The sequence below is a fragment of the Acomys minous genome, assembly GCF_964271855.1.
Source record: "Acomys minous genome assembly, chromosome: 10".
Classification (NCBI taxonomy): Eukaryota; Metazoa; Chordata; class Mammalia; order Rodentia; family Muridae; genus Acomys; species Acomys minous.
The window spans coordinates 119,631,275-119,654,268 of record NC_140491.1 but is presented as its reverse complement, the minus strand read 5'-3'; the positions used below and the strand labels follow the sequence as shown (position 1 = coordinate 119,654,268).

Genomic DNA, 22,994 nt, shown 5'->3' with positions numbered 1-22,994 from the left:
CTAAACTCATAATTCCTAATATACCTCTTAAGTATATTAAATTTGATCCCAATTTTCTCCATCAAATAATTTAAAAATAAACATTTAAAAGTCATAATACTTTCATTTCTCCAAAAAGGAATAAAATTGAAAATAATCTATCTTTCTTTTTATTTTTATTCTTTTATTTTTGAGATTGTAATATAATTATTTCATTTCTCCTTTCCTTTTCTTTCCTCTAAACCCCTTGATACGCTCCTCTATTCTCTCTTTTAAAATTATGGTCTTTTATCATTAATTTATAGTGAAGATGTTTTGTGGGTATTAGAGAATTTTCCATTAAACTTATTCATCAGTGAGATGAATAATTTATTTACTTTAATTAATTAATGAAATGCAATATGTCAGCCAAAATGATAATCACAAACACATAATTTCAATACAATTTTAATATTTTTCAATGACCAATCTAAGTAACACACATATACTCCCATGTTTCAGAAAGACAAGACTTTAGATTAGTATTCAAGAAGTTTTGTTGACACTTGACTCCTCATGATGAATATCCAAACTGAAACAAACAGAAAAATTAGGAAAACAAAGGTCATGATTTTCTTTCCTACCTTAACTCAGGAAAAGTTTTCCCTGAACCACTAGATGTCCAATTAAGGAGCCGATGAAACTGATTTATAGCCTATTTGTACTTGGGAGTGTTTGTCCCAGAAGCATTTTTCACCCACCCTAAAGAAATAATTAAAGGAAACACAGTAATTTGTTTAGAGATGTGCTGACTAGAACCTTGGGATTTGAGCAATGGAATTGCATCACCTTGTAATCATCTTGAACTGCATATTTTATATGTTTATGAATTGATTCTCAGAGGATTTTTCATTAGCAATCACTATTTATTTCAAGAAAATGACTATAACTACTCATGGTATAATATTTTGACATAATTCATGAACTTTGATTTTTCTATGATTCTTTCAGTGCTGGGATTGTGAATTGTACAACCCCTCATAATGGTGAAAAACCTAAATATCCACATTACTAAACTCAATATGCAATACTTTCTAATAATTTTATTATTTAAATGATTTCTTAGACCTGAAAAATAATATAATTGCATTTAATAAAATTATTAGAAGGCAAATTTATACAGTTTAAATATCTCTTAAACATATTAAAATTTTCATGCAATACTTCAGGACATGAAATACATAAAATAATGTATTCATATTTGATTGTCCAGGAGATAAGCTAATCTAGCAATTTCTTTATTAACTAAAATTTGAAAATAATCATAGATGTAGAAATTTGGCTTCAAAATCCTAAAGTTATGAAGGATGAGGTGAGTGTGCAAGGAAGCAATCAGTAAAATCATTTGTGTGGGTGTGAGTGTGTCCACACGTGTGTGCATGCATGCATCTGTGTGTGTATTAAGAACTCATACCTACATTACATTGATGAATAGATTTTTTTGGACTCTAAAGGGTCAGAAGAATGAATGAAGAAAAGTGGAGGGGGGATGTAGAGTATACTCAATAAACAATAAATAGTTATATGAAAGCACCCTTATGATGTGATATTCTGTGTACATAAAAAGTCAAATGAATAGATCTGGGTAGGGTTTGAAGTTTACTGCACATATTGTCCTTGGCTGGTGCCATAGTTTGAGCAGGATCCCTAGGCCCAAATGTGCCTATCATAATGTTCTTCTTGTAGGTTTCTAGGACCCTCTGGATCCTTCTACTTTGCCATTCTCCCATGCTTCTCTCATCTAGAGTCCCAATAGGATGTCCTCTGCTCTGTCCCACTTTCCTGGTGAGTGAAGACTTTCATGGGATGCCCCGATCTAGCCATAGTTGAGTGGAGAGTGGGGTCTGACTTTCACACGAACTCTGGTGCCCCATATATGACCACATCCCCTGGATGGGGAGACCTGGTGGCACTCAGAGGAAGGATAACAGGCTACCAAGAAGAGACTTGATACCCTATGAGCATATACGGGGGGAGGAGGTCCCCCTCAGGAACAGTAAGGAGGGGGGTAAGGAGAAAATGGAGGGAGGAATGGGAGGATACAAGGGATGGGATAACCATTGAGATGTAATATGAATAAATTAATAAAATAAAAAATAAAATAAAGTAAAATTGTAAATAACAAAGTCAAATTAATAAAAATAAAATGGTGTAGCCAACTATGTACACTATGTGTGTATAAAATAACTTTTTCTAATAATTGGGCACAAATATAGACATATAACTACCTCTTCAAAAATTGTTGTTCCAGGATAAGAAAGTTCAACAAGGAAGGAGTATGAAATGAGACCAATGAAATTGTTAGGGAGTAAGACCATTTTACTTACAGATGATACTTGAAAATATTAAAAAATCTATAAAACCAATAAACAGACTAGAGTGACTAAGAAAGACTAATCTCCAGGACAAGCAGAAGCTTACATTTAAGTGTACCTACCACATAGCCTTGCAACCAACACATAGAATGAGCAATATAGCATAAGGTACAATATAACCACATAGAGTGAGTTATGTTTCAACACTGAATTGCATTGATATCCTTATCTTGAATGCTGGAAGTGGTACAAAATATTGATAGAAATTCTGTTCTTTTGGGTATTTTCATGGGGCCATGTGAATTATAAAATTAAGTAGCCAAAGTGATAATAGTCAAATAATAACAACAAAACATGTAATGATATTAGGATATAATTACTTTATATACAACTAGAGACAAATCATATGAATGCATGGTATTATCTTGTTTTAATGGTGAAACAGAGCTGGTGATATATTCAGCACATTCAGACAATAAAACGTTCTGAAAGGGAGAGTGTCTTGGCGCTCTGTTAGTCCGTCTTTCAGCACTGATCCCGAGGCTATGGCATTTTGTGTTGCCAAAGGAATGGTTTTGTTTGCTTACAGAAAAATATTCACTGGCATGTGTTATAAAGAATAAAATGAACATCATTATTTAGCCTAAAGTAACTGGAAATAGAAGGGCCAATTACCGCAAGAGAATCACCATCTGCGGTGGTTTGCTGCTTACTCAGGCTTCATGTTTCCCACTTTCTGATTTGAGTCTTTACCCTCAGACCAACCTCCTCTAATTTTTATAAAGATGAAACCAAAACTGATATCACAATCCTGAATGTCAGAAGAAAGTAGAATTTCAAAACACAAGCACCCTGGATCAACAGTTTTACCTCTACAAAAGCAAACTTCATCAGTCTTATGCTTCTTGTATGAATCCTTCTCCACACAAGCACATCACTGAGAAACAGAAAAGCACTATTTGTATGCTTTTACTCACTTTAGGTGGTAAGTAGGATGGGGAGTATAGATGTAGCATTGTTTCTCAAAAGTCCTTCAAGAAAAAGACTGTTGGGTCTATCTATGGAAGGTACTTCTCTGAGAACCTGTATAATCCTGTGAACTCATTTTAACAACTATTTTCCAGTAATGACACAAGCAGACGACTTGGCATAGCAGTTAGTTAGAGCAGGCCTTCTCCACATATCATGTGCCTATTCATCTGAGGATCTGTCTACAACATGGATTTGAACATGCAGACCTGAGGTGGAATGTGATTCACTGTTTTAATGTATATACTGCATTGATATCTGTGCACTAGTTTGCAACAATCCTGTGCTCTCTGCTGTGAGAATACATCTGATAAGAAGAACATAATACATTAAGGACTAATATGATCTCATTACTTTATTTTTTATAATAAAGATACATATATAAAATCCTCGTGAAAAAACAAACAAACAAACAAACAAAAATCAGCTTGCCCAGCAGTGGTGGTGCATGCCTTTAATCCCAGCACTTGGGAGGCAGAGGCAGGTGGATCTCTGTGAGGTCAAGGACAACCTGGTCTACAATGCAAGTCCAGGACAGCCAAGGCTACACAGAGAAACCCTGTCTCAAAAAACCAAACCAAACCAAAACAAAACAAAACAAAAAACCAGCTCATTGTTTTAAGGAGTATATAGTCATCATGGTAGGAAGGCACAAAGCAGGAGAGAGGTGTCTTGATCACACGTGTTCACAGTCAGAAAGCATGAGTTGAATGACTGTACATGCTTTCATCTGCATTTGTTTGTATTCTGTTTGTGACTCCAATTAAGATTGTGTTGTGTACATTCAACATGTTTGTTTTCTTAGGTTAACCTCTCTACAACTACTTGCCGGGCAGAGAAAGAGATGCATCTCCCGTGTGATTTTCAATCTAATCAAACTAACTACGAACAATGATTATCACTCATCCAATGAAATGCAGGCTGGAAAACATGATAAAATGAGGTCTAATGATTTATCTCAAAACACAAAACATTTAACAAGCACACCGAATATATGGCCACTGAGAAGCTCTTATATCTGGACACTAGCCCAAGGAGCATGTCCCATGAAGTCTTCACTTACTAGGAAAGTGGGAAAGAGGGGAGGACATCTTATTGGGACTCTAGGTGAGACAAGCATGGGAGAATGTGGAAATAGAAAGACCCAGAGGGTCCTAAAAACCTACAAGAAGAACATTATGATGGGGGGATTGAGGCCCTGGGGTCCTGCTCAAACTATGGCACCAGCCAAGGACAATAACTACAGTAAACTTTGAACCCCTACTCAGATCTAGCTAAAGGACAGGACATTCTCTACAGTTGAGTAGAAAGTGGGGACTGAATTTCACATGAACTCGTCCCCTGCATGGGGAGGCCTGGTGGCACTCAGAGGAAGGATAGCAGGCGACCAAGAAGATACTTGATACCATATGAGCATATACAGGGGGAGGAGGTCCCCCTCAGTCACAGTCATAGAGGAGGGGAGTAAGGGAAAAGCAAGAGGGAGGAATGGGAGGATACAAGGGATGGGATAACCATTGAAATTAATATGAATTAATTAATAAAATATATATTTTAAAAACTCATCAAAATACAAAAGTGTTTGTCATGAAACCCTAGTTGCAGTTTTGAAAACTGGAGGCATCAATGCTGTCCTAATAACGTTTCTCCTGAGGACTGTCTTCAGTGCCTGCTTTACATCTTTATTCCTCAGGCTGTAGATCAATGGATTCAGCACTGGACTTACAAAGGTATAGAAGACAGCTATAATTTTGGATTCTTCCACAGTCTTGTCAGTGGGTGGTCTCACATACATGCAGAAGAGGGTTCCATAAAACAATGTGACAGCCACCATGTGGGAACCACAGGTGGAGAATGCCTTGCGTCTTCCTTCAGCTGATTTGATCCTTAAGATGGCAGCAATGATGAAGGCATAAGACACGAGGATGATTGTGAGCGAGTTGGAGAGGTTGAAACCAGCTGATATTAACATGGCATGTTCTTTGATGTAAGTATCAGAGCAAGACAGCTTAATGAGTGGTGGGTCAGCACAGTAGAAGTGGTTGATGACATTGGACTTACAAAAGGTCATACTGAAGGTTAGGATGGCTTGGAATAGCCCATCTGAGAAGCCATAAACATAAGGACATATGGCCAAGCAGATGCAGACTCTCCTGGACATTTTCACACTGTAATGCAGAGGATTGCATATAGCTACATAGCGGTCATAGGCCATGGCTGCTAGCATGTAAAACTCTGTGAGGAGAAAGGCAATGAAAAGGTAGCACTGGATGAAGCAGCCAATGAAGGAAATGGTCTTCTTGTCTGATAAGAAGTTGGTCAACATCTGTGGTGTAGCATTTGAGGTATAGCATAGATCCACAAATGCCAAGTTACTGAGGAAGAAGTACATGGGTGTATGAAGCCGGGAATCCAGTCTGATCAGGGCCATCATGCCCATGTTGCCTAAGACAGTGACCAGGTAAACAAACAGAAACAGCATAAAGAGGAGAGGCTGGAGTTCAGGGCGATCTGTGAGGCCCAGTAGTATGAATTCTGTAATTTCTGTGTTGTTTGTGAGGAGCATCTCTTGAGATCTGAAGCTGTGCTTCAGGCTGTGGAAACAAGACAGGCATAGAGATAAAAACAATGACAGTTAATATCATGTTTTTCTTAAAATATTACATGTGTAGTAAATTATACAATAATCATTCTCTTTAGTTTTCATTCTTCTAGATTGTGCTTCTAATTTTATGCCTATAACAATATGAGTAAATCTTTGATGCATCTGTCCTATCTCTCCCTAAATTGGTTTGTCTCCCAATCTACCAATCCTACAAAGCTAAGCAGATTAATGTCTCTTTCTGAGGCATTTCTTAATACTTCCCTCATACATGAATCTAACACAGTCTCTTTATTTCCATGTTTCCAGGACATCTCATACACCTATATATTGACATCCAAGGTTCATAGTAGCATTTATGAGTAAAACAAAGTCCTGTTCAACTGTGCCAAGAGCATTCAACATATATTTGTATTCTGGTTAAGAGAACAAAATAAACCAAATATTTGATAGGTGTAGGAATTATTATCTATGAAAAATAAAAAGAATCTTATATATTTTTCTGATGTTATTTAAAATATGGAAACTATTACAACTTAAAATTTTTATGTGCAAAAGTACTTCATAGAAAGCTTAGAATTCAATTAAATTCACATCCATTTCAATGAAATATTTTGCTCTTTGATGGAGTTTTATTCCATCCTATGAAATAAAGAAGTCATGTTATTTGTAGAAAAATATATGGAACTCTAGAATTTTATGTTAGGAAAAGTGAACCAGATTAAGAAAAAGAAAAGTACCATATAGATAATAATATTTTTCAATCACTTAGCAATAAGGCTTTTGAATTTCTACACTAGTTTTTTTATAGAATGAATACATTTTCAATTTATTATTTCCTTTGTGGTATTTTGATATGGATGCCCTTTTGTGATAATTATGGAAAATGTGTATGTGTGTCTACTCTTTTAACAGATTGTTATAAAATTATTAATGTGATAAAAAAAATTTTAGTGTCTCCTGCAGTAAACTTATTTATTGTGTATTTTATTTGTTAAATAATTAATAAAAATTTTATTTGTGTAGTATTATGATTATTATAAATACTTAATTCCAATAAATTTTAAACATTTTATGACTAATCTAAGTGAGAAGCACATACTTACTGCAGCTAGACCCTAGACTAACATTAACACTAATTGATAACTGATTCCAAGAAATAAATATCCCAAATGATATAAAAACAAGTGTGTGGACATAGATTTTATAATTTTATTCTTACCTTGCCCCGGAAAATTTCTACCCAAGACACTAGCAACCGACACAAGAAACTGCTGAACACTATATCAAATTTGTAACCTGCAGCTTTTATTTCCAAAACTATCATTGCACATACCCCCAAAGATTTAATTAAAGAAAATTAGTAATTGGTATAGATACTCACTCACTAACCTAGGGATTTGAACAATGGAATTGTATCGGCTTGTAATCACCTGCATGTGAATGTTTCAGCTGCTCAGGAATTGATACTTAGGGCATTTTTTTTTTTGTATGACAAGTTAGTATTTCAACTTATCAAAAAGATAAGTTGAAAAATCTCAGTCCAACCTTGTTTTCTCTATATATAAGACCAAATGACTTGTAACCAATCCCATGGAAAATAACCCTCCGTAGATCAAGAAAGCCACCAAAAACCTACTCGACCACCGTTAAAGGAAATGGGGCATCGTTCTCCTAAGATTTCTTCCATCTGACTTGGGACAAATAATACCTTTGTAGGGAGGCTAAATGAAATTGGGGAAATAGTTAAACAAGCTAGGAATAGCATTTTTGGTGGTCTAGTTTCTAAATGTTGAGACATTCCAGGCTTAATTAGAGTCCTGTGTAGGACAGTCTGAAATGCTGGACCAATTGGTATCGGAAGCTTTCTTTGAAGGTGTCCTAGGAGGTGTCTTGTTCTGATGAGGAAAAGCAACAGAAGTACTTGGTGCTGCCAAGACAGGGTAAGCAAGTCCTCAATAGTTCCTGCCTCACAAATATGTTGACAGATATATTGGGCCAGAAGGCTGAAGATGATGCTCCAATGTTATAGAGAGTCTTGGGTGACCGTCTGGGCACCAAACTATATCTGTCATTTTTGAAAAGTTGCTAACTTACACTTTCTATTTATTCAGATAATTAATTTTGTCCCTTTTTAAGTCTCTGTTGGGGTGAAGACCAGATAGTTTAGTTTTACAATTAAGCTTAGTTGTTTAGGGGTTAAGATGTTTTTAGGTCTAGATAGATGTTTTAAATTGATAATGATAAGATATGATAGGTATTGATTTACCTTCAGAATTTTAGATGCACCAAGATAGGAAAGATGATTTCTTTCAGGCTGCCAAAAAAAAAAAAAAAAAGCCAAAACACTAAAACTGTAGCATTTATATAATTCCATATTGCCTCATGGTTCTCCTTACTTTATGTAATTTATGGTATATATGTGTAATAATATAAATATGTATGTAAGAATAAAAAAATTAACAAAAAAGAAAAATTAGGAAAAAAGAAAAGAAGAAGATGATGAGCTGATTATGGTATAACATTATGGTATAATTCACGGACTTTGATGTTTCTGAGATTTCTCCCAAGATAAAATGTGTGTTTTACACACTTCTCAAAAAATAGCTGGAGGTAAATTGTTAAATTATAAAATTAACTGAGTAAAATTGTTACTGTTTGGAAAGACTAGGCACAAGGTTATAGTAGAATTAATTTAAGGCAGTGGTTTCAATCTTCCTATTGTTGTGATACTTTAATACAGTTTCTCATGTTGTAGTGCCCTTCCAACCATAAAATTGTTTCTGTTTCTATTTGTCAGCAATCACTTTGCTACTGTTTTGAGTTGTAATGTAAATATCTGATATGCAGAATATTTGATATGTGACCACTGAAAAAAGTTGACCACCTCCAATGAGTTGCAACCCACGATTGAGAACCATTAATTTAATATGTTAGGATTTGATGTGTAGAATTAATATTTCATGGACAACATAATAAGAATAGAACTTAACAAAATATAATTTACCTGCAAACACATGAAATTTAAAGGACAAATAGAATAACAAAGGAAGAATGATTTCCACTTATTTATGAAGATAATTATAATTCTAACAATAAAACTAAATAAAAGTTGCCAACTAATAAGTTATATAAAACTTGTATCTCCTAGTATACAAACAAATCTATTATTTTTAACAATTTTCAAGACATGTGTCCAACCTTATTCTGCTTCTGGAAATACTGAGGAGTCCAACAAAAGTTTCCGTATAACACCAAGGAAATGGGGGACCTTTCTTGTGGATTTTGAATCTCATTGAATAAATCATATAAGAGCAGACTCAAAATGAAGCTCACGAGCAATTTTATGAAAGTTTAACAACAACAATCATAGAGAAGGGAACCTGTAAATCTCAGTAGCTTCCTGGGGAAGAAGAATAAAAAAGAAGAAAAGAATGCCTTTTTAGTTAATCTAATATGAAAGCCAAGCGTATGGTGCAAAGCTGCAGCAGAGTAAGGAGTAGGTCTCTAAATAAAAATTAAGAAACCCAGAATAACAAAAATGTTCGTCCTCTATCTAGGATCTACAATAAAAAGATATGAGAGAAGAATAATAAAAAGATGTATTCTTCGGAGTTAGAATCAGAAAGGGGTTCAGTACATTATAGACAATTATAAGGATTGTGCGTTGTCTCACTAAGAGGTTACTTATTTACACTATCTCTTTAGTAATGGTTAAGATGAACCCACTTTCTTAGGATCACCAGTTCCTCATGAACACTGATCGTTCCAACTGAATTAACTGCTAAGGGAGGATGCATTGACTAGTGGCTTTACTTACAGGGAGATTATCATTCCTTGGAGTAGGAAGCAGTAACTTTATTTACTAGACCTTCAATGCTACTGTAACAATTCTCACTAATTCTTACTTGATTTTTATCTCATGTAAACAAAAATCGGCCCAAATTTCTTATTAACTGAAATCACTAATTATAAGACCAATGGTGCATGCAGAAATTCCATTTAACTATCCTACACTCATTGAAAGTGAAGTGTATCTGAAAAGGGGGGAAAAAAGGAATATATACTCATAAGTTTATAGTGGACAAAAGGGTCTAATACTAAGAACAAGAGTAAGAACAGCTAAGCAGCAAGGAGGAAAGAAAATTCCTCAATGTACATCAATTATTTGTAGAAAGTGTCTTTGTGTAGCACAATATATCTATCATATTCAATGAAAATATAAAATAAAATGATTTCTAAATGTACATAGGTAATCCTGTGTATTCTTCACAGAGATCTTAAAAATACAACATTTAATAAGTAACTGAGCAAGTACTAAATGAAAATAATATTTTAATCTTATTTTAATTGTCATTTCCTTTAGAACATATTCAGCACATTAAAACAGTAAGCATTTTAGTGACACTGGTCTGTTTTGTTCCCTTAATTCCTCTGCTTTAGCACAAATCCTGAGGATAACTTTGTCCTGTTTTGTTTTGAGATTTCGTTGTTGTTGTTGTTGTTGTTGTTGTTGTTGTTGTTTAGCCAATGAAGTATATTTCCCTGCCTGTAGAAAATCCACAATACCATAGTATACATACATGTGCCATGTGCTGTGTGCATTTATGAAAGATTAAACAAATACTAATATACTGAATGTAGTAAGGCATAGAGGGAATGGTCAATGCAAAACTATCACTATCTGCTATAACATTGATTATTCAGTTTCTTTATTTCTTCCTTTCTGGTTTCAGTCTTTACGCTCAGATCAATCTCTAAATTATCAGAGAAAGAGGAAAGCAAAAGCGGTACCCCATCTCTGATTCCTAGAAGAAAGCTGGTTTACAAAACCAAAGCCTGGCTCCACCGGCTTACATCTACAAAAACATAATCCATCAGTTTCATGGTCTGGAATGATTGCTTCTCCACACAAGCACAGCAGTCACAAACAGAAAAGCACTATTGTGGAGGAATGTCTTGAGTGGATGTAACAACTGTCAATAAAGCGCTGTTTAGCCAATCAGCTGGGGAGAACAGGAAGTAGAAGGCGGGAGTTCCTGGAGAAGGAGCGGAGCCAAGGATTGACAGTTGACAGGGGAGGGAGATAATGCAGAGTTGATGGCAGAAGGAGCAGAGAAGTCTCCATGGACAAGATTGGCAAGTTCTTAGAATATATGTATGTTATGAGGTTTAGAGTAATTTATCTTAATTTACAAGTAGATTGGATTTAGATTCTAAATCTGGGCAGATTTAGATTCGGCCCGGCGTAGTGCCTGCAGCTTTAAAGTACATTTCAGTCTCTATGCCTCAGTTATTGGCTTCCTAGGCCGAACCAATACAATTTATTCTAACACACTATCATGTTGCCTTTCGTCCCTTTAACTAGAAAGTATGAGTAGATGGACAAGTATACTATTGTTTCTTAATGGTCCTTCATCCAAAAGGCTGATTGGTCTAAGAAGGGAAGAACTGAGCTGGGAGCATATGCACCCCGTTAACTCTTGTAATCAAGTGCCCTGTAGACAAGCGGGTCGGACCCTTGATAGAGCACTTAGAAGCATTCACCTAGACTATTCCTTCTCCAAATCGGACTGACCTATCAATGTCCTTGGGATCTGTCTACAACACAGACCTGAACATATATCTGAGGTGAGATTTGATTCATTGTTTTTTTCAGCTCCTGCAAGGATATTCGTATTACTAGTTTGTTGTGCTCTTTTATGTGAGAAAATGCCTGACAGGTACAACATGAGGGAAGAAGAACTTATCTGGGTTCATCGTTTAAGACGGTGTGTAGTCCCCACAGTGGAAAGGCACACAGATGGGAGGCAGGTGACTTGGGCATGATGTGTTCACATTACGAAAACATAAATTGAATAGCTATGTACATGCCTTGTCCTGTGTTTCCTTACATTAACATATCACATGGGGCTGCTCCATTCTTAGACATGTTTCCTTGCCTAAGTTTAATCTCTGGCAATACCTACACTGACAGACCAAGAGGTGTGACTCCTACATGAATCAAAATCTAGTCAAATGGACTTGTGCAATGACTACCCATCATTCTGTGAAAAAAAAACATGATTAAGGTCAAGAAAATAACAAAACAACTTTTTCCAAAACACCTACCATTCAAGGTGTGGTGGTGGTGGTGGTGGTGGTGGTGGTGGTGGTGGTCATAGTGATGGTATTTGAAAGGGGATATGTAGAAGAAGTGAAATGGTGGATAAATAAAAGAATATTACATTATTTACACATGCAAATTTGTCAAAAAAACAACAACAACAGGAGAATGTAAACATAAACATACTAATACATATGATACTATTTTATACTTGTGCTTTCTTGGAAACTGGAGGCATCAGTGCTGTCCTAATAACGTTTCTCCTGAGGACTGCCTTCAGTGCCTGCTTTACATCTTTATTCCTCAGGCTGTAGATCAATGGATTCAGCACTGGACTTACAAAGGTATAGAAGACAGCTATAATTTTGGATTCTTCCACAGTCTTGTCAGTGGGTGGTCTCACATACATGCAGAAGAGGGTTCCATAAAACAATGTGACAGCCACCATGTGGGAACCACAGGTGGAGAATGCCTTGCGTCTTCCTTCAGCTGATTTGATCCTTAAGATGGCAGCAATGATGAAGGCATAAGACACCAGGATGATTGTGAGAGAACTGGAAAGATTAAAACTTGCCGATATTAACATGGCATGTTCTTTGATGTAAGTATCAGAGCAAGACAGCTTAATGAGTGGTGGGTCAGCACAGTAGAAGTGGTTGATGACATTGGACTTACAAAAGGTCATACTGAAGGTTAGGATGGCTTGGAATAGCCCATCTGAGAAGCCATAAACATAAGGACATATGGCCAAGCAGATGCAGACTCTCCTGGACATTTTCACACTGTAATGCAGAGGATTGCATATAGCCACATAGCGGTCATAGGCCATGGCTGCTAGCATGTAAATCTCTGTGAGGAGAAGGGCAATGAAAAGGTAGCACTGGAAGAAGCAGCCAATGAAGGAAATGGTCTTCTTGTCTGATAAGAAATTACTCAGCATCTGTGGGCTGGCAGTTGAGGTATAGCATAGATCCACAAATGCCAAGTTACTGAGGAAGAAATACATGGGTGTATGAAGCCGGGAATCTAGTCTGATCAGGGCCATCATGCCCATGTTGCCTAAGACAGTGACCAGGTAAACAAACAGAAACAGCATAAAGAGGAGAGGTTGGAGTTTAGGGCGATCTGTGAGGCCCAGTAGTATGAATTCTGTAATTTCTGTGTTGTTTGTGAGGAGCATCTCTTGAGATCTGAGGCTGTGCTTCAGGCTGTGGAAACAAGGCAGGCATAGTGAAACAAGAAAGTCAGGATGCCTCGCCCCTATGCTAAGAACTACTGGGAACCAAGAAATGTTTGCACTTTGAAAGAACACATCAATTGGGTATCCAGTACCAAATGATGAGCTCCAAAATCATGAGTAGAATACTAGGTTACAGACTGACCAGGTTATACTTTTTTATGTAGGAACACACACACACACACACACACACACACACACACACACACACACGCACGCAATTCAGATGAAAAATGGATTGAATTAAATATTGTATGTTATACAAAATCATCCACATGCTTCAAAATATATAAGACTTTCTCTCATATTTCAAAGCTTAAAATAATGACATAAAATTTGGTGGTCAACTCTTTACAGTGAGAGCAAAACTGAAAAAAGAGAAAATAGGAAAACATAGCATGGTAGGTGAGGTGAAGCAAATGTGAGAAAACCATGTACATGTGTAACTGTCCTTTGTGAGATCCATCAAATTAAAATGTTAGTGCGATTTTTAAAAATACAAGAAATGCAAACAAGTATCCAGGAAATTATAGGGCAAATCTATGGAGAATCCACCTATAAAAAACAAGGCCCCAATGTCAGAAATCAGCTGAAATTAGCTCAACAGTAGATTAGTATAGCATATCTAAGCATGTATGATGTTCCGCCTTTAATTCCTAAAACTTCCATTCTGACACATGGATATGTGTATGCATATGTATAGTATATATGCACATGAGATATAAAATGAATGAGTAATTAGTTATCTAATAGATAAAATGCCACAGTATTTTAAAGATATTTATAAAAACAATAACTATTATTAACAAAAAGATAAGTTACAGTGACTTCTGTAGCTAGCATTTATGACATTGAAATGCTGCTGTGCCTTTCATTTATTTTAAATTCCTCTTCCTATTACAACCTACTAACACTTAATTTTCTCCTTATTTCTTTTATTGTCTTAAAATGTTAACTTTACCATCATACTCAAAATTAATTTTTATTAAACTTCTTTTTATTTACTTTTTTTTGTTTTAAGGATGTGCATTTCAACACAAGTGAAGGGCAAAGGGCATCTCGTTCGGTGTTTCACCATATGGATCCTAAAAATGGAACTCAGGTCATCAGCCTTGGAAAAAATTACCCTTACCCTTTAAATGTTCTTCCCAGCCCTCATAGTTAAAATATTTTAATTGAGTAACTCCAAAAATTATGCTTTTATCATAAAATTAGTGACCTCTCTTACTTCCCTATGTTTCACAAAACTGATAAGCATCTAAAGCTCCTGTTCAATTATCCCAGTTTAAATTCTTAGGCAGTGTTGTTTGGATGGATTAGTGGTAGTTACCAATGCTACCGTGGTCTTCATTGACATGGCAACATATAATTTTAAGCTATTTTCTATGCATGTGATGAGAGACCTCACACTCACAAAACTCTACTGTGCAAATAGAACTATGATTTCATGTTAGTCGTAAGAAAATTGAGATAATTAGGAGACCATCTGTCTGAGAGAGGTTGTAGGGTGTGATGTATAAACACAAAATTGTCTTGTTTTTAAATCTCTTTTATCAGACGTTTTTCTGTAACCTGGACCACATTATGAAATTCTCTAAGACATATGATATGATATCCAGAAAACACAAGTGAAAGCTTTGCAAAGAACAGGAGCTCCATGGCATCTTCACATATTACAACTAGGGATAGAACTGTACGGCAACTTCCCTTAAACACAAACATGCCTGGGACTACGCTTTGCTTTTCATTAGTCTTGACCTAAGGTGTACATTGTAGTGCTATAATCCAATCCATACTCACGGTTGCTTCTGTCACAATTCCTACCACCACACTCCTTATTTTCTCACAGACACAGGCACCTAATTGAGACATCCTGAGGAACTAGTTAACACACTTCCATGTTCCAGGATTTCTTGTCTGGAGAAGAGTGTGTGAATCAAAGTAGATATCGGTGGCCACATTTTCAGTTCCTCAACCACTAGGCTGCCTCAGCTTGTGTTATGACCTCCATTTCACAAGAGAGCTATAAAAAGAGATCATGATTTTGACTAAATATGAGCTAAGTCTGTCTCTTCGGAGTCCTGTTGTTCCCTGTGGTCCTGGACCCTAAACTCTCCTCAGAGCCTCACACCATGTGCTTCTGAATCTATATGTGATTAAAACTTGTCTGATAAGCATATTGCCCCCAAACAATCATTCTTAGAGTCCCTGTTAAATATGTATCCAAAACTATTCACTATAACCATCAAATTCATGTACTAAAACTGCTCTTCATATTAGAATGTGTGGGAAGCTGCCTACAGTGTTGCTTATTAAATCCAAATGAATCACAGCTTGATGAGTCACATCATTTCCCAAATTGTAGGTTGTAAATGTTTCACTGAAAAACAAGCTCACAGGAAAACAAAGCTGAGGGAAAGCACCGCTCTGAAGAGCCTTAGTTTATAAAGTTTTTTTGGCTCAAGGACATTAGCACCCATGCTAAGATGCTGAAGTAAAAAAGCACTAGAAGAGATAAAGGCTGTGTTTAACATTATGGGATTTTAATGCAATAAAATACAGTTTTGACTCTTCCCAGTTTGAAGGTTGTGAGAGACAAGTTGTATGCTATGTGACGTGGCCCCAGTGCTAAAAGTTGCAAGGCACAAAGCTAGGAAGAAGAGATTTTAGTGAGAGGTACGAGGTCACAGCAGCTCCCTGAACTTAACATTGAGAAAATGACCTTTGGAGGATGTACCTGGTGTTTGGGATAGAGAGCAGCAGCTAGGGAGTCTGTGGCCTGAAACAGGCAGTGATATGTCTCCTTATAAGACTGCCACACAACATATGAGGAGATTATGGTCTCCATAACTGAAACAAACAGCTTTTAAGAACCCATACCCTTTCACAGTCGTTCCAGTGAATATAAATGTATAGGATCCTTAACAAGTGAATGCTCCTTCAAGTAGCCAGTGAGAAGCTTAAGAAGTTAGATCCTATTAAAAGTCAGACTAAAGCAGGCCATCACCTCACACTTTAAGAAGAGATTTCCAGGAATTAGGAAGAAATTGCAGGAATAACTTTACTCTCCTTGGCAGTGTTAGTGTTGTTATTGAAATACAGGTGATAACCTTTGTACCATATCATGTTCAACCATTTATCCTCTAAAAGTCAAATTAATAGTAAAAAGTAGAAAAAGGACACTTGTTCACTATTGACACTTTTAAAAGATGAACAAAGAGATACAACAAACAACCTACGTTTTCCTGGGGATCCTGAAATATGGTTAAGTTAAACAGAGGGCTAAGGAAGTACACATCTAAACAGTACTGGACAAAAATATCCTGCCCACCACTGACCCATCTTTTTTTTTTTGACTCAGTCTCATCCTATGTTAGTCTGACAAGCCATAACAACCATGTGAATTCTTTTTTGTTATTTTTATTAATGAAACATTTTACATATCTATTTATATTATTACATGTATATACAATAAATTACCTTATCAAGAAGAACCATGACACAATCAGGAATTATATAAATGTTACATTCTTAGTGTTTTGGCTATTTGTGTTTGACAGCCTTGAAGAAAACATCTTTCCTGTCTTGGTGCCTCTAAAATTCTGAATATAAATCAGTCTCCATCACATCTTGTCATTATCAACTTAAAACACCTATCTAGACCTTAAGCCATCTTAACCCCTAAACAACTAACCATTATTGTAAAACTAAGCTACCTGGTCTACAACTCCATCAGAGACAAGGGCCCCTCAGGTTGGGGCATTTCTTGTCTCCCAACATGAGCTTCTGTATGAAATTCCCACTTCTTTGAGGTTCATTGTTGCAATATTCTCTTTTTTGTTTTTTCAAATTTATTTTATTAATTTATTCATATTACATCTCAATTGTTATCCCATCCCTTGTATCCTCCCATTCCTCCCTCCCTCCTATTTTCCCCTTACTCCTCTCCCCTGTGACTGTGACTGATGGGGACCTCCTCCCCCTGTATATGCTCATAGGGGATCAAGTCTCTTCTTGGTTGCAATATTCTGAAAGCCAAACTGAGAGACACATATGTCTCCTTATAATATCTTCATTTCTCCCAGTCAGAGTGTGAGCTTTGATTACATGGAAGCAATCGCAGCAAAGGCTAGCTAATGTTTCCACAAAGCAGAAGCAATCACAGCAAAGGCTAGCTAATGTTCCCACAAAGCAGAAGCAATCACAGCAAAGGCTAGCTAATGTTCCCACAAAGCAGATGTGCTCAGGCCCTAGAAGGCTGATCGTCATTGTCACTGAATTTATTGAACTTCAAAATCTGCCATGAAAGCAGCAGAGTGACCCACATATGCTTTTAGAAAACAGGACACCAAAGTTAAATTAGTCTTGGAGATCTGTAGGGGAAAATACAGTTGTGCCATTCTGTGCTTGTAAAGGAAGAGTTAGAGAGCATGTTTAAGATGAACGGAAAAAACATGACTAGGTCCTCTTGAACAATCATTGTTAAGGATGTACAGTCTGTACGGTCAGCATGTAATGACTGCGGCTAGGAGCGCACTGTGTGGTGCGCTGAGCTGCTCCCTCTCTACACGTCTTTAGACGTGCCCTTATTCACAGAACATACCAAGGTGCCCGTTTTCCACTGAATTCACAAATTCAAGAAAATCCTGACTGTTAAGGAATTAAAACTGAGACATAATTTCTTGGCTTGATTTAGAGTTATTTTCACTTTACTATATAGAGAGAATAAAAACACAAGTCTTCCTTCTGGCTCCGACACATACCTCTGGTTTCGGTCTCTGAGTCTCTGGTTGTTTACGTTTCTGGATGCTGCTATAAACTATAAGATACATCCCTACTTATACTTGCTTGGGAGAAGTGGCCACCCTAAGCCAATCTGCAGAGGGACTGAGATGCAGCACAGTGAGCGTGAGCTTCACACTGGGGACCATCTTTCTTGGCTTTAATTGGAGCGGTTTTGGATAGAGAAACTAATTAGACACCTCAGTCATCATATTTTGTGTGATTTCTCTAGTTAAACATATCTTTACAATGAGCAGAGGACACAGTTTATTTTGATTGCCCTTTGTAATGTGCTAAAAATGCTTAAATAAGGCGAATCCAGTCATAACTGTCATTCTCTAAGAACTTATGAAATCCTGTGCCTTGAAGATTCCAAATAAGCAGAGAAAAAGAACGTTCAATTTACATTAAAACTCTAGCCAATACAAAAATAATTACAATAATACCCAGCAGTAGTGTGCGACATGTGACACACTCTGCAGGTAAAGCACTTGCCTTCCATCCTGATCATGGAATTCTGATCCCTGGAGCTCACACAGTGTAAGGAAAGAACAGAGTTTTCAAATTTGTTCTGTTTGCAACAAACACACCATACACACCCTCCCGAAACACATGAGTAAATCTAATAAAAATTAAAATAATAAATGTAAAATAAAGTGACCACTTTAGAAATTACAACTATTATTTAATACTTTTAATTCTCTTCTCACCCTTCCTCTTTTGAATAAACGAAGGGAGTTTTTATTCAAATATATTGTTATATAATACATACACACATGAAAACACTTCCAGGTATATTATGTAATGAATATATACATACAAATACAAACATTTAAATATATGCATAGATGTTTTTTAAAAACACCAAGAGAGATAACACACATAAATAATATGACACACACACACACAAAAGTACTTTTACCTGACATATTTTTCTTTGTTTTATTTTTGTATTCACTTAACATCCTGGTTTTGACCCATTCCTCCCCTCATCCTAGTCCAACCCTCCTCCCTCTCCCCACTCTCCCCTCCCCTACTCCTCAGAAAAGGGGAGCCCCCTTCCTATCCACCCCAGATCATCAAGTCCATCAGAACTGAGTGTGTTCTCTTCCCTTGTGGCTTGCAATGTCAGTCCTGCAAGGGGGAAGTGATCAAAAAGCTGGCATCAGACTCCATGTCGGAGACAGCCCCTGTCTCCCTTACTAGGGAACCCACATGAAGCCTGAGCTGCACATCAGCTACATCCGTGTAGGAGGCTTAGGTCCAGTGCGTTCATGGCCCTTCACTGGTGTTTCACTCTCGTCAAGCTCCTCTAGGCCCGGGTTAGTTGGCTCTGTTGGTCTCCTTGTGGAGCCCCTGTCTCCTTCGGGTTGCTTGTTACTTCCCTGGGATTTTCCGTAAGACTTTCTATGCATTGCCCATTGTTTGGCTGTGAGTATTGCATCTGTTTATTTCTTGGTGCTCCTGGTGGAAACTCTCAGAGGACAACTCTGCTAGAGTCCTTTCTGCAAGCCTAGCAGAGTATCCTTAATGCTGTCAGGGGTTGGCTCCCTCAATCTCTGCTCTATCTTCTCTCTTAAATCCTGCACATCTTGTAGACAGGATAAATTTTGGGTCAAAGTTTTGTGGGTGGCTTGATGGACTACTCCCTTTACTAGGAGTCTTGTCAAGTTAGAGGGTGTCCTCTTTAGTCACTATGGCCCCTACTACTGGAAGTCTCTGGCACAGAGTCCCACTCAGGGTCTCCCAGGAGCCTACCCTGACCTAGGTCTCCAGCTTGACACAGAGATGCCCTGGACCACAGTTTCTCTTTTCTCTGCAGGACTTTTGACCTCCTGGACCCACTTTCACCAAGTCAGATTTCCACACTCATTTCTCTCTGCTCTCCCTCTCCTACCTTGCTCTCTCTCTTCAACAATTTTTATTTCTGCTTCTGAGGTATATTTGAGCATACTCCCTTGGATCCTTCCTGTTACTTATCTTCTTTGGGTCTGTTTACTATAGTATGTCTACCCTGTATTCTGTGGCTAAAATCTATTCATAAGTGAGTAAATATCATGTGTGTCTTGCTGGGTCTGGGTTACCACACTCAGGATGATCATTTCTAGTTCCATCCATCTGCCACCAATTTATTTGTTTTAAATAGCTGAGCAGTATCAAATTGTGTACCACCACAGTTTCTTTATCCATTCTTCAACTGAGGAACATCTAGGCTGCTTCTAGATTCTGGCTATTATGAGTCAAGCTCTTATGAACATAGTTGAGAAAATGACCTTATATATACTCATGAGTGGCATATCTGCGTCTTAGGGTAAATCTATTCCCAATTTTCTGAGACAGATTCAGACTGATTTCCCAAGTGGGTGTAAAAGTTTGCACTCCCACCATCAATGGAGGAGTGTTCCCCTTTCTACACATCCTCACCAGCATGTACTACCATTTGAGTTTTTTATTTCTCCATGCTGACAGGTATTAAGATGGAATCTCAAAGTTGTTTTTATTTGCATTTCCCTGCTGACTAAGGAAGTTGAGCATTTCTTTAAGTACTTCTTGGCCATTAGAGATTTGTCTATTGAGAATTCTCTGTTTACCTCTTTTCCCCATTTTTTTAATTGGATTATTTAATTTTTCTTTAATGTTTTGAGTTCCTTAGACAGTTTGAATATTTTTTGTTTTGGGGTTATTTTTGCTGTGTCGGATTTTATTTTTTTTTTACATTTATATTATTACACATATTTACAATAAACTACCTACAGCAAGAAGAACCACAAAACAATCAGGAATTATATAAATGTTACATTCATAGTGTTTTGCCTATTTGTATTTGGAAACCTTGAAGAAAACATCTTTCCTATCTTGGTGCATTTAAAATTCTGAACGTAAATAAATATCTATCATATACCATTATTATCAACTTAAAACATCTAACTAGACCTAAAAACATCCTTGTTTCCACCACAGACAGAATTCTGCCTAAAAATGGGCAAGCTTGGATGAGGTAGAGTAGAAGGCCAAACTCTGCCAAGACAGGGTAAGCAAGTCCTCAATAGTTCCTGCCTTACAGATAAGTCTGTCAGAGATATTGGGCCAGAGGCTGAAGATGATACTACAACGTTATGGAGAATTTTGGGTGAGCGTTCAGGCAGCAAACCGTCTCTGCCATCTTCTCATTTGGGAAGATGCTAACCAGCACTCTCTGTATACTCAGGTAATTAATTTGTTCCTTCTCAAGTCTCTGATGGGGTTGAAGACCAGGTAGTTTATTTAGATTTTGAATATTAAACATTTGCCAGATGTAAGATTAGTGAAGACCTTTTCCTTATATGTATACTGGTATTTTGTTTAATTGACAGTGTCATTTGCCTTCCAGAAGCACTTCAGTTTCATAATGTCCCATGTTGGTGTTCTGTTCAGGAAGATTTTCCTGAGTGAATGAGTTCAAAGTTCTCCCCCACTTTTTCTTCTAATAGATTTAGTATATGTGCTGTAATGCTGAGATGTTTGATCACTAGGATTTTAGTTTTATCTAAGGTGATAAATATGGATCTATTTCCATTTTTATACATGTAGACCTCCAGTTAGATCAGCAACATTTTTTGAAGATGTTTTCTTTTTTCCATTAGATGGTTTTGGCTTTTATCAAAAATCAACTCTATGTAAGTGTGTGGTTTTTTTTTTCTCTATGTCTTTGATTCAATTTCATTGACCTATTTCTATGCCAGTACCAGGCAGTTTTTATTGCTCTTTCTCTGTAGTATAGCTTCACATCAGGGAAGGAGATGCTTCCAGAAGTTCCCTTATTATATAGGATTGTCTTAGCCATTCTGTTTTTCTTTCTTTCTCTGTTTTTCCATATAAAGTTTAGAATAGTTCTTTCAATGTCTGCAAAAATTATGATGGTACTTTTGTGGAGATTACACTGAATCTGTAAGTTGCTTTTGTTACTACAGCCATTTAGTCTATGTTGATCCTACTGATCTATGAGCATGGGGCAGCTTCCTATCTTTGGATATCTTCTGTAATTTCTTTCTTCAGAGACTTGAAGTTCTTGTGATACAGGTCTTTGATTTGCTTAGTTAGAGTTACACCAAGATACTTTATATTATTTGTGGTTATTGTGAAGGGTGTAGTTACCCTTATTTCTTTCTCAGCCCAAATGTCATTTGTATATAGAAGAGTTACTGATTTTTTAAATTAACCTTGTATTCAATCACTTTGATGAAGGTGTTTATAAGCTTTTGGAGTTCTCTGATGGAGTTTTGGGTGTCATTTTTGTATAATATCATATCATCTGTGAATAGCAATACTTTGACTTTTTCCTATCCAATTTGTATCCCCTTTACAACCTTTAGTTGTTTTATTGCTCTAGCTAGAACTTCAAGTACTAAATTGAAGAGATACAGAGAATTGGCAGCTTTGTCTTTTTTCTGGTTTTACTGTATTTGCTTTGAGTTTCTCTCCATTAAATTTAATGTTAGCTATCAGCTTGATCTATGTATCCTTTAATATGTATAGGTGGACCTTGTAGCCCTGATCTTTCCAAGTCTCATAACATGAGTGGGTGTTGGCTTTTGTCAAAGGATTTTTCTGCATCTGAGAAGATAATCATGTGATTCTTTCTTGTAGTTCATTTATATGGTGAATTAAATTTATGGATTTTAGTATCTTGAACCATACTTGCATCCCTTGGATCAACCTATTTGATTATAGTTGAATGATGCATTTGATGTATTCTTGAATTCACACTGTGAGTATTTTTGCATCAATGTTCATGAATGAAGGGGTCCTGCTCAAACTAAGGCACCAGCCAAGGACAATACAGGCAGTAAACTTTAAACCCCTACCCAGATCTAGCCAATGGACAGAACATTCTCCACAGTTGAGTGGAGAGTAGGATATAACTTT

The 22,994-nt window shown here is 36.8% G+C and overlaps 2 protein-coding genes across 2 annotated transcripts; both read right to left on the bottom strand.

The window, feature by feature from the left end:
- Window positions 1-4,947: 4,947 nt before the first annotated feature.
- Window positions 4,948-5,928, bottom strand: LOC311607347 (olfactory receptor 5M11; the record flags this gene model as incomplete). The annotated part of the gene is made up of 1 exon (XM_084798999.1): window positions 4,948-5,928. One exon carries the CDS (start codon window positions 5,926-5,928, stop codon window positions 4,948-4,950), a length of 981 nt encoding a protein of 326 aa, XP_084655125.1.
- A 6,347-nt stretch (window positions 5,929-12,275) lies between these two features.
- On the bottom strand, window positions 12,276-13,250 carry LOC311607346 (olfactory receptor 5M11-like; the record flags this gene model as incomplete). The annotated part of the gene is made up of 1 exon (XM_084798998.1): window positions 12,276-13,250. The coding sequence occupies one exon, from the start codon at window positions 13,248-13,250 to the stop codon at window positions 12,276-12,278; it is 975 nt and encodes a 324-aa protein (XP_084655124.1).
- Window positions 13,251-22,994: the final 9,744 nt, after the last annotated feature.